This window comes from Bactrocera neohumeralis, chromosome 5, assembly GCF_024586455.1.
Source record: "Bactrocera neohumeralis isolate Rockhampton chromosome 5, APGP_CSIRO_Bneo_wtdbg2-racon-allhic-juicebox.fasta_v2, whole genome shotgun sequence".
NCBI classification, from domain to species: Eukaryota; Metazoa; Arthropoda; class Insecta; order Diptera; family Tephritidae; genus Bactrocera; species Bactrocera neohumeralis.
The window spans coordinates 19,538,768-19,551,786 of NC_065922.1; the positions used below are offsets into that span (position 1 = coordinate 19,538,768).

The window sequence follows — 13,019 nt, forward strand, 5'->3', positions numbered from 1 at the left end:
AGCCAGTGGAACCATCGGTCAATATTTTTTCAAAAACTATGCCGTTGAGAACGTAACCGTCAATGGTGACCCTTACCACGCCATGATAACCGATTATTCGATGCCTCAAATTGAAGCTTCACGAGCACGGCGACATTTGGTTTCAACAAGACTGCATCATTTCCCACACATCGCATCAATAAATGGATAATTTGAGAGAACACTTCGGTGCACAGCTAATTTCTCATATTGAGCCGATCGATTGGCCACCAAGATCGTGTTATATCACAACGTTAGACCTTTTCCTGTGGAAATATGTAAAATTTAAAGTCTATGCGGACAATGCTGCTTCGATTCAGACCTTGGAGCAAAACATCACGCGTTTCATTCGCCAGATACCAGTCGAATTGATAGAAAGAGTTATAGAAAATTGGACTCAACGGATGGACCATCTGAGACGTAGCCGCGGCCAACATTTGAGAGAAATAATCTTCAAAAAATAAATGCCTAAAGGTGTTCTTTCGAATGATATAAACATTTCCCATTAAATTTGAAGTTTCTGTGTTTTATTCTTTAAAAAAGTAGCGAAGCTCGAACCCCTGTCAAATAATATTCGGCAAGCGACGGCTTTCCCAAACTTGAAGCTTATGCCAGTCATTTTATATAGACTTCGTCTTCAAGAAAACAACCTACTTATTTCTCTCGACAATGTTAAGGGTGATTCCTTTAAGTAGTCTTCAAGTTTATATTCAACTAAAAATCGATGCAATGATCAAAAATAACACAAAACAAGTAGTTCCTAGAAAAAGTTTTGAAATATTATTAAAAAGTTATCTTTTTAGAATAGATTCAACTTTTTTTCAAAAATTCACTGTCTATTGAAGCACCTCAAACCCACTGTGCCTGCACATACGTATACATGTCGGTGTATACTTTCTTGCGTGCGTTGCTACCGCCGCTTTGGAGGCTGTACCCATGGGTACTCGCTAATTTTTTGCGCGTCCACGCGGAACGGGTTACCAGCCAGCAGTTGGCAGCAATTCTACGACTTCTAACTGCTTAGGCCGTTGCGGCGTGTTGATATCTATGAGTCAGAGCCGCGCCGCGCCGCGCCGTGAGTGAACTGGAATCGAGTCTGCCGCTGCCGCTTTGGGTTTTTTGCTTATTTTTTGCGCGGTTTTTGCAGGCTTTCTTCTTGCTCACTCGCCGCATGAAGAATATGGGCGACAGTTGTTAGCAATTGTTTATTTTATTATTTATAACCATGTTTTATCTACATTATTCTATTGTGTAGTTTTTTTTTTGCCTTTTTCTATTGACTTTTTAATTATGAAACGCTGTTGCCTTACTACTGTTTGGCGCTGCTAATATTTTAGCATATGTTTGCATATATAATTTTGTATATGTTTGGTGTGTTTGTGTGTATTTCGCTTATTAAATTCACACACGCACACGCGCAATTTATCGCCGCTCTGTGCTTCGCCCACAAATCATAAGCGCTTGGCACCGTGCGCCAAACACGCTTTTGTCTGCGATAATTGCTGGCAGCAACACAAACTATCACACAAACATACATACATACATACATACATACATACTTATGCAAACATATATTCTTATAATATGTAGATATATTATAAATAATTAGTTATAATTTTTTTTGTTTTATCTGAAACACAGCCACTGCCCACGGTTGCCATTTTGCTTGGCTGCTTGGTGCTTGGCGTGCGCTGTCGGCTATCGTTCAGTGTGGTCACTCACTGTGCCACTTGTCCAAATGACGTCAATGCAGCGAAACAGCTGAATTTACAATTTTGTATTATTTCTGCGTGTCTTTTTCTTGCAGTTTGCAGTTTTATATTAATTTTATTTTTTTTTAATTATTATTTATTTATTTTTATTAAAAAAACATGCTTTGAGAACGCTTGTGGTGCGAAGTATATATCTACATATATGTATATGTGTGTGTAGACCACCTGGTACATTTTTCAGAAAATAATTATTAATAAAATTTATTGTGAACTTAAAGTTGTATAAAAAATACTTATTTTTAAAGAATTTAAGATGATCCAGTCCAGCCTTTACGCTTTTGAATTTTTTTTTACGTTTTTGAAATTTTTTACGTTTTTGAAATTTTAAGAAATTATTACTAGAAACTTTAACTAATTATTTATATTATTTCTTTTCGTTTTAGGTGAGTAAACAAACGACAAGAAAAATGTTAAGAGTTGCTAGCTGTATGCCACCAATGTGTAAAGGACAAATACCCAAAGGGACACAAATCGGCTAAGTTCAAAAAAACTCTCAAATATGATTTTAATAATAAGTATATTCAAGAAATCCATTAAGATTAACTTCCAGGGGTTTAGAAGAACTTACTTTATATGAGTTCAAACAGAAACAGGCGAAAAATAGTTGAAAGGTGTTCCATTTCGAAGTTCTCAACTTCTTTAAAGCAACAACTTAGAAACTTCAATTTCAATTAGGCATATTTATTATTATTCGAAGGAACATTCTTTGGCATTTTTTTTTCTGAAGATTATCTCTTTCAAATATTGACCATGGCTACGTCTCAGATGATCCATCCGTTGAGTCCAATTTTCGATGCCTCGTTCGATCATTTCGACTGGTAACTGGCGAATGACACGCGAGATGTTTTGCACCCAGGCCTGAACCGTAGCGAGATTATCCACATAGTCTGTAGACTTTACATAACCCCACATGACGAAGTCTAACGGTGTGATATCACACGATCTTGGTGGCCAATCGACCTGTCCGAAACGTGAAATTATCAGCTCACTAAAGTTTTGTCTCCATAAATCCATTGACTGTTTCGATGTGTGCGAAGTGGTGCCGTCTTGTTGAAACCAAATGTCGCCGAGATCACGAGATTCGATTTTAGGCATCAAATAGTCGGTTATGATGGCGCGATAATGGTCACCATTGACGGTTACATTCTTACTGGCATAATTTTTGAACAAATATGAACCACAAACCACACCAAACCGTTATTTATTCTGGATGAAATGGTAGCTCTTGAATCGCTTCAGATTGCTCTTCGTTTCAAATGCGGTAATTTTGCTTGTTTACGTACCCATTGAACCAGGGCCCTCAACTTTGAACACAATTTTACTAGAAAACGTCAGATCTTCTTGGAACTTTTCAAAAGCCCATAGAGCGAAGCGATGTCGCTTGAGAAGGTAGAGTGACTTCAGTTCTTACACGCCTTCAATTTAAGATTTCGATGTAAAATACGCCAAGTCGTTCCATATGTCAGTCCGAGTTGCTGCGAACGGCGCCGAATCGTCTTCCCACCGTCTTCGTGTGCACTCTCAACTGCTACGGCTGCTATACTTTCTTCACTGCGAGCTGGACGTGGTCTATTCAATCGAATATTATCCAATAATGAATGCTGAGTCTCAAGGTGGGTGAGTGTGTTTCGAATAGTACGCACAGTAGACCGATTGTATCGACCATAAGTTGAGCGAAGCGCGCGAAACACATTCTTTACAGAACGTGAATTTTCGTAGTAAAGTTGAATGATTTGTAAACGTTGTTCAGGCGTAGATCTTTCCATGATAAAATGCCAAACAATACTGAATAAAAACATGACAGCTTGAGACGATTCACTCGTGATGTGTCAAAAAAAGGCTGTTGAGAAAAGTACCTCTACTTGGATCACTCGTTATTATCTCATCTCCTTACTTTTCGATCATGCATAAAAAACTACTTAAATTCACAAAGTTAGAATAGGTTTTTGGCATTGATTTCCAGATGGAGAATGCGAGCATCACACTTCAATAGACAAAAAAACTATATGAGGGTCTATAGACGAAAACAGCTTTGATCCTATACCAAATTTGAGGCGGCTAATAACGGTTCGACTCAATTCGCCCGAATAATCTTTAGTTACTACCCAAAAAAACGAGGAGAAAGTATGCAGATTTCACTCTAATCTTCACCTTCCTCAAGAAACCTTTGAAAATTGACGTTCGTTAAAATTTTTAATACCGCCGAATGTATGCCTATTGTTTAGTGTCCGGTTAAAAACTTACACTTGCGGTGAGTTGAACCTTGCTGTGAGCAAATATTTCAATGGCGTCGAAAGGCCAGCAGTGGCGCGGATAGCCGTCTATATGGTTGCTTTTTATATAATCCCATAGTTATTTAACAGAACAATACAGGCCTTCTCTATACCTAGTACTTCTGCTTGGTAAATGTTGGCTGAGTTTGGTAGCCGGAGAGACCGAGAGATTTTTATATCATTGGAGTATACTCCGCAGTCCATTCTGGATCCATCGCTGTAAATAGTCGTTTTATCATTATCCTCCAACAGAACTCTTCTCCATTCAGGGCTAGATGGTATCCTTATACAAAGGTGGCTATTGAAATCTAAACTTGTGAGGATCTCATCTGATTTACTTATGTTTAGCTGGTTCAAGATGGTGCTATGCCAATAAGCTTTCTTGTTCCAACCTTCTAATTCTATTATTCTCGTTGCTACTTTCCGAGTAAAGAGTTCTGTGGGCAGCTGATGCAGAAATATATTGAGCGCAACAGTCAGGCACGCCTTAATAGCCCCCTTAACCCCTGCACAGTCTGCTCTCTGTATTCTAGTTAAATTCCTGATATTAAAGTGTTTTTTTAAGGCATAAATAGAATAGTAATAATTAATTTGAGAACGTCACTCAGGAGTCCTAAGCCTCTAGGTAACATAGAGAGATTGATTTTTAAGATTTTATACAGAAACAAGTTTTTAGAAGCAATAACATATGTATGTATGTAATTCGCAGAAGCAAATTTTCTGTTTGAAAATGCGTCCTTCTTCAGAGATTTGATTTGGACCCCATCCTGGAAAGACAAAACTGTCCTAGAATTCGTTCGAGACTACCTATTCGAGACTATCATTGTAAATTTCAAAAAGCTATTTCGTGATCATACTTGTTTGGGTGCGGAATTTTGGAAAACGGAAAATCGATTTGTCGACTCGACATCATTGGATTGGGTAAAAGTTGTAGCTTTGTTGCACTCTCGCGAACTAGCGTAACTGGGTTTTGTATGAACTCCATGAATGCTGCTCGATGAACCAAACCCATTGAAGTCTCTAAAACTATATTACCTAAGATCGGACATAGACTCAATCTCTGAGAGATAATGCTCAAAACAACGAAAGCCCTAAAAAATTTATCAAAAAAGAACTTCATCGAATGTCACTATAAATGGAACCTTACAAATTGCTATGACCCCAGTTGAGATCATTAACAACATACGTCTCTACAACAACCTACATCCTATACAATGCGTACTCACATTATTCTGGATATATGTTACGTCTTCCATAAAGAAAAATCATAAAACTTTTTTTTATAATTTTATTACCATTGTCGTCAGACATGCGACATGCACTGTAAACAAGTGCCGTGCCATTGCCGTCATGGCACCTCGACGATACGCACAAATACAAATGCATATTATTACGACTCTACACATACATACATACCAAAAACAACAACAAATCATTTCTCTGCTACGCGAGGTAATTAACCAAACGAACGATCATTTCGCCTCTCTGCCCATCATTTGGGGCCCAACGTCAGCGCGCGAACATAAATACTATGTAGCGCGCTCTCAGCAACTGTTTACCTGTGCGCTACACTTCGGTACACATTCTCTCGCCCAACTGTCTGCGCTGTTAGCGCGCGCACATTCTTCGTGGCATTCCTCGTGCACAACTAATCGGAAAAATATTCAAAATATTTCTGTCGTTAACAGTATTGCCAGCTAACATAGCGCGCTCACACTCGCGCTCTTCAATGCGCTCTTCATCGCTATGCGCTCAGCTGCTCTGTTGTTACTCTCCGTTCGCATATTCTACATTCCAAGCATTGATGGGGAGCACAACAGCTGGCCGCAGTTGGTGTATGACGAATCCGCTATGCACTTAACGCCGCCACTCATTGCTCGGGTATGGCGAGTATCTCAAGAACGCAAGTCTCCGCTAAAGTCTACATGATGAATAAAAAACAAAAACATCATCACTTGTATTTGTGTATGAGGTAGAGCGCAAAACCCGTTCGGCCACTCCTTCACACCGCAACACCTGCGCGCGCTCAGCCAGCGCGACTCTAAAGTGCGCGCGCGTTCGCGCAACGTTGCTCGGTGGGCCGCCAACCGCACCGCGCCGCCTCACTTTGTCTTCTCTTGCCTGCCGCCTTACCCGTATGTTTGCATTTTCTTGTGTGCGCTTTGTTTTTCTTATTCTTGCCCGGTCTTCTACAGATACCCCACTTGTTTGACTGCTTCCCGCGCGCGCCATTGCCACTAACAACGCGGCGCGTTCTCAGCGCGCTGTTTGCTGTGATGCTTGCTTCTTGTCATTCGTCGCTTAATCTTGACTCTTTCTGCTGTTGTGTTTATGTGCTTGTGTGTGTTTGATTTCTCGGTCTTTTGTCGCGCCGTTGGAGCTGCTGGCTCTGTCTGGCCGACTGGCTCACTGGCTAGCTGCTTTGGGCCCTAATCACTGCCGCTCGCTCAGCGCCGCATTCAGTCTGTGAGTTTCTCTCGATTCTGCGCGTTGCGTACACTCGGCTCGGTTCGTTGCGACGATATTTTTTGCTTGCTTGCTTGCGCTTTGCAGAGTTTATGATTTGATATGTTGTTTAACTACTAAGTGCTCGGTGTGTAAAAAAGTTTTTCAGTGAATTTGTGATTCTTCCGCCTTGCAAATTGTAGCGTTTTCGGTTGGCGGGTATATACTACACCGAATTAGGACGGACGCGTCGTGGTTCTTAATTCTCCGTTTGCCATAATTGAAAGGGAAAAGAAACGTGGAACGAAGTGTACGCGCTTGAAAAATATAAGAAAGCCAATTAATAAGAAGTAAAGAAAGGAAAAATTGATCGACACTCCCACAGTGCTTTTCCCCTTATTTATTTGTATTGTCTTCGCATTTGCAACGCTCGTAAAAGGGAAATTGTCGTCAGTTCGTGCAGTTTTCAGTGTATGTGAGTTTATAAGTGCTTTTTATTGTTGTTGTGCTACGTAATTATTAAAAAAGAAACAACTTGAGGAAGAAACGAAAGAAGTAATCAAAATCCATTGATCTGGGTTACTAGCCGCACACACCTCAAGTCCAAACGCGTCGTGTCACGTCGCAGACCAAACCCCGATTCCCATACGAACCCATTGGAATTGTACGCAAAGCCAGCGCAAAACGAAAAAAAAAACCAATACAAAAAAATACATGCAACAACTACAAGTAGTTCTTCGAACAGCGATCGCGAAACGCCAAAAAGTTTCTCGTATCTCTTCGTTCGTCTTTACAAATTTACATTTTTATATGAGACACACACATACCTACAATTATAGAGTTCCATTGCATACGTGCGTGCGTTGTTTCACTCGTTCTTCGCCCCTCTAATCGCGCCTGCTACACACACCCATTTGCGCCCACTTCAGAACCCCCCACCCAACCGCCAGCTAGCTGCTGCCAACAGGCATCGTCGCTAATTTTATCGTTGCCATCGGCACGGTTTGGCGGCGTCGGCGTCATCATCATCTTCGAGTAGCCGTCGTCGTCGCTGATTCTAACCGAAGCAGGCACAGTCGACTGACGCAAACGGCGCTGCTTGCGTCACCTAACAACCAACTATCAGTGGGCATCAGCAATCGCCGCCGCAGCAGCGTCGCAACGTCACGACGTCGCTCGCGGAAAGAACTTTTTGTGTGCTGATCGGGTTCGGTTTGTGACTGGGACGGGTTCTTCAGTCGGCGACGTGCCAAAAAGTAAAACAAAAAGCGCTAATAAATGATGGTGTATGCATAAAAATAATGTGTGCTGCTCATATGTAGCATACATACATACATATGTATATATTTACATACATGTTCTGGCGTGTATGTTTGTCAGTTTGTGCTTTGCATAGGTGTATGCGCCTATATTGACTATAGCCACAGCACAGAGACAGTGAAAATGTGAAAATGATTTCAATTGAGTGGACATTAATATTTTTAAGAATGGAAATGCAAAAAAAAAAATATTAAAAAAAAACAAGAAAATTTTACAATAACAAAGCTTGTGAAATAAATGTTTGAAAATATTCTAGAAATGGAAAAAATATGAAGTAGAAAATATTAAAATAAAATAAAATAAATTTAAATTAAATCAAAATGAATTAATTCAAATTAAAATAAATTAAATTAAATACAACAAAATAAAATAAAATTTAATTAAATTACATTAAATTAATATAAAATAAAAAAAAGAAAAAATAAAATAAAATTTAATTAAATTAAATTACATTAAATTAAATTAAATTAAAATTGAAAATAAAGAAAAATTAAAGTGATTTAAATTAAAATAGGCAAAATAAAATAAAATTTAAATAAAATGAAAAAATTAATTAAAATTAAGCTTAAAATTAATACTAAAAATAAAACTTAAATTTACACAAAAATATAGAATTTCATTAAATTAAAAACCATGAAAAAATAAATTTGCATTAAAACATTATTAAAAAAATTAAATTAAAATTAAAATACATTAAATTAAAATTGAATAAAAGAAAATTATTTATTTTTTAAATTAAAATAAGCAAAATAAAATAAAATTTAAATTGAATTGAATTTATAATACTTTAAAATTATAATTAAAATACTAATTAAAGTTGCAACTAAAATTATAATAAATTTAAAATAATATTAAAAGAAAAAATATTTTAAAATTTAACCTAAAATTAATACTAAGAATAAAATTTAAATGTACATTGACATAAATAGAATCAAGCTTAATTAAATATCATGAAAAAAATGCATTAAATTAAAATTAAAATTAAATTAAAATTACAACTAAAAATTTAAAAATGAAATATACATAAGTACGAATAAATATGTAAATTAAAAGAAAATAAATTAATTACTTCTAAGTCAAAATTAAAATAAAAGTTAACCTTAACTAATAAATTAAAATGAAAATAAATAAATAATATATGTATATAATATTGCAATTTAAAATAAAATTAAAATTAAATTAAAAGTCGCAAACAAAAACAAAAATAAAATAATAAAAATTGTAGTAAAATTTAATTAATTAATTTAAAAAAATCTATACAAAACAGTAATTTATAACACACGAAACAACAATAAAATTAACAAAAACTCAACAGTAAAATTACTATGTATTTTTAAATTTTATCTTAATTTTTTTAATTAAATTAATTTTTTATAAGTAATGTATTTTTTATGCTTTATTTTTTTCTTAATTTTTTAAATTTTCTTAAATTAAATTAATTTTTTTTTTGTTTTTTTTTTCTATGTACAAATTTTGTTTTTAGTTCTCATATTTTTTTTTAATTCAGTGACTATAATTTTTATACTTGTTTTTATATTTTGTTCTTAAGTATTTATTTTTTGTCTTAGTCTTCCTTTTTTTGTTTTGAAATTCAGTCCCACTATAAACATTATAAAAAATACAGCTATTCATAATTTTTTATTCATTTCTTTAAAATTATATTTCCTATTTTGTTTTTTTTTTTAATTAAAAATATTTTTTTTGCAATTTAAAATATTTAGTTTTCGCTGTTTTTCATAGATTTCATAACGATAATTCAGTTCCACTGTAATTTGCCGTTGTTGTAATTTTTCATACTTTTTTATATTTTGTAGTCTTTTTTAAATATAAATTTTTATATTATTTTCATATATTTTGTCATTCACTCCCACTGTAGTTTTTCTGAGTAGTTTTGTTTTGTATTTTTTAAACTCTTTAATTTTGTTTTTTTTTTTAATTTTTTTGTATATTTTATGCTTTTTAATTATATTATTATTTTAGTTTTTAAATGAATTTTTTTCATAATTTTCATTAAATTTATGTACTCAGTCCCACTGTAATTTTTCTACGTAGTTTTTGTTTTGTTTTATATATTTTTTAATTTTGTTTTTACATTTTTTTAATTAAATTTTTTTATGAATTTCATATTTTTTCTAATTCTGTCCCACTGTAAGCATTATAAAAGATTCATAAATAAATAAAAAAATGTTGTGAATGGTAAAACTAACGGTAAAAAAGCAGCTGAGACAATTTTAATTATACAAATTAATTTAAAAATTAAATAACCTTTAATTAATTAGGAAAGTTAACATAATTTAAATTTCTAAAGCGCTGTTTTCAAAGTTACAGCATACAGCATCTGCGTTAAAACTTACCAAATTCAGTAAAGAAAATAAAATATCTTAGTATCATAATTAATTTTAACGACCAAATGAAGTGTTGCCATATTGAAAATTCGCATTAACAATTCACAAATCTCTCCAAAAGTGCCAAGTGTTAAACAGTGATTAATAAAATAATAAAAATACAAGTAAATATTTTTGAGTAATTCGAAAGCAGCTTCGCAGTTACATTACTAAAAAAATATAAAAAAATACACATAAAAAAGCAGAAAGTGAGAAAATAATTTCAAAATAATTAATACTTAAATTAGTAACGAATATCAGCGAGCAAAAAATCAGCGCTCAAAAAGTAAAAGTAAGAGGGCTGCCACAAACCGAAACAACTACAGCCAATATAACAACAAGATAAAGGAAATAAAATATATTCAGCGCTGCTCGGCCGCCTTTTTACCTGTTCGCATAGCACTTCGTTGCTGCGTTCGTGTGTGTGATTTTCTCCTGCTCCGCGCTCCGTATAAACTGGCTGCATGAAAAACATAACCAGCTCCAGCACTTGTGGCAGTGGTCTGCTGCAGTTGCAAAACAATCTCAGCAACTCGGCGACCAACACATCGACCATCGTCGGCGGCAGCGTTATCGACGACGAAGACGCCATCCTGCACGAATCAAAACAAAAAGGTTTGTTGTTGTTTTCATTGCGAACGCCTTACTCGGCACTTGCAACTCACAAATGCTTAAGTCATGCCACAACTTTTCTATGTAATGCTGAAAGTCTGTATGTATGTAGAAATATAAGTATGTATATGTGTGTAGATATGTATGCATGTGTACATGCATATGTATGTGTGATTGTGTGGCAAGTGAATTGTATTGATTGACTGCCTGACAGTCTGACTGTTTATTGATTCAACTGCTTGCTTGCTACAACAAAGCGCTTAACAGGGCAAGACGACACTCTGCGTTCAGTCCGTCCGTTCAGTCTGCCACTTAGCTCTTATTTTGCATCGCTCCACTTCGTTCTTGGCTGCCTTGCCTGGCCTGGCCATTTCTTCTCTGCTTGTTGTCTTTGCTTGCATAGCCATTTGTTGGCTATTTTTCTCTCTTGCCGCTTGCGTCTTCCACCTATTTGTATAATTAACCAAGTTCGCCTGTTTTTCACGTCTTCCACACTCGTTGTCTGCGATAAGCATCCGTCCTGTCTGCGCCTACTGCGCTGTTATTTCACATCCGCTTCGCCTTGTCAAGTTGTTGCCACTAATCAAACCATTTTTGCTAAACGGTCAAGGGACCTCTTTAAGGTTTTGTTAGTGAGAGCATTGATTTACTGAGGTTAGTCTGCAAAGAAATATGAGTGTTTTGAGGTGTCTAAATTCTTGGAATCTTCCGCGTATCGTCTATGATACTCTTTTAGATCCAATTCCATAAAACTACGTCTGAAAATGGTCGAAGAGGTCAACAGGGGCCAGAAAAACATCAAGGGAATTGTTTTCATTCGCGTATAGTCTATGTTACTCTTTGACTTCCGACAAGGTAAAGCTATGTCTGAAAACTAATCGAAGAGAGCAATAGTGGGCTCATCAAGGTAGAGAGGAATTTCCTTTGAGAGGCAGTCTTTATCCGGTTATGAATTAGACTTCGCTTCGATTACATCGACTTGACTTTGGTTGTTGTTAGATATAAGTTCCACTGTGATCTCAGGCTATTTGGTCGAACTTGGTAGATGTTTCTAAAAATTATCTTAGTTCATACTTACTCGTGTGTTGTTATTTTTGAAACAGCTATATAAATTCTATAAAGATGGAACTGCCTCCTAGGAGCATCAAGTGATCCTTCCTCAACTACGCCGACGACATAAAACAAAACGCCGACCAGACTTATAACGCCTAAAACTTCAGACATGCACTAACAGCCATTCACAGTGAAGGCATAAACACCTTCATCGATTCCTCACAGCGAATGCCGTAGTTGGAGTGAAACCGCCACCCATTGCAGACGAGAAGCTCGAACTGCCGGGAAAATCGAGGGTAACCCTTGCTCAGCATCGTTCTGGATACTGCAGCAGGTTATACTCCTACTTATCCAGATCGACCCCGACATGTTAAATATATGTCAGCTTAACCTTACACTTCTGACACCCCTCTCCCATGGTCCGACCCCGTCGAAACAGCACGTTTTTTGGGCCTACCGTTGGGTGAACCTTACCATCTTAACGGGAAGTACATAACCGTTACAACAACAACAATAACATACATTTCAGTAAACTTTTATCCAGAGTCAATCTTAGAGCTTTCATCAGCAGTTTTTAACATTTTTTTTTATCGCAAACTTATACAATATCATTTTGAAACCAATTTTCTTAAATTCTCTATTTTCGAAGGCTTCAAAAGTAGTTCTAAGAACGCTGTGTAACTTTTATATATTTTGATTTCATAAATCTCGGATCGAAATTGTTGCCTTTGTACCTCATCATCGCTTTAATACCTTAAAAAATGATACTGTCACCCTAAATGTAGGCAACGTTTTTGGAAAAATAAGTGAAATTGTAAGCAATTAGGGGTAGTACAATTTTAATAGTGGATTAACTCAATCAATCAGGTCCGGTGCGCTCTTAAAAGAATACGTGTTTTTAATATTTTGATCAGCGTGACGTGCTGAGCTATTTTAGCTATGCCCATCGGTTTGGCCGTCTATATTTACGTCGCTCTAGTCCCGCAGTTTCAGATATATCGATCTAAAATTTTTTACAGGTCTTTTTTTAACTAAGACTGTGCTTATTTGTCAAAACCGCAGATTCCGGACCACTGCAGTATATAGCTGTCATACAAACTGATCGATCGGAGCATTATTCCAGATAGCGGCCATACAAACTG

General features: G+C 36.0%; 1 protein-coding gene across 10 annotated transcripts in view; it reads left to right on the forward strand.

The window, feature by feature from the left end:
* The window catches only part of LOC126759686 (protein scalloped), a 334,443-nt gene that overhangs the window by 202,059 nt on the left and 119,365 nt on the right, over positions 1–13,019 (forward strand). For 2 of the 10 annotated variants that reach the window (XM_050474700.1, XM_050474701.1), the window contains exons 1-2: positions 6,060–6,979; positions 10,151–10,827. The exons of 4 other annotated variants lie outside the window; for them this stretch is intronic. In XM_050474700.1, coding sequence (XP_050330657.1) covers positions 10,677–10,827 — 151 coding nt within the window. In that variant the 5' untranslated portion in view covers positions 6,060–6,979; positions 10,151–10,676. Of the gene's footprint in view, positions 1–6,049; positions 6,984–10,150; positions 10,828–13,019 lie in introns of those variants that run through there. 4 more of the 10 variants (XM_050474695.1, XM_050474692.1, XM_050474693.1 and 1 more) reach the window with 4 other exon arrangements.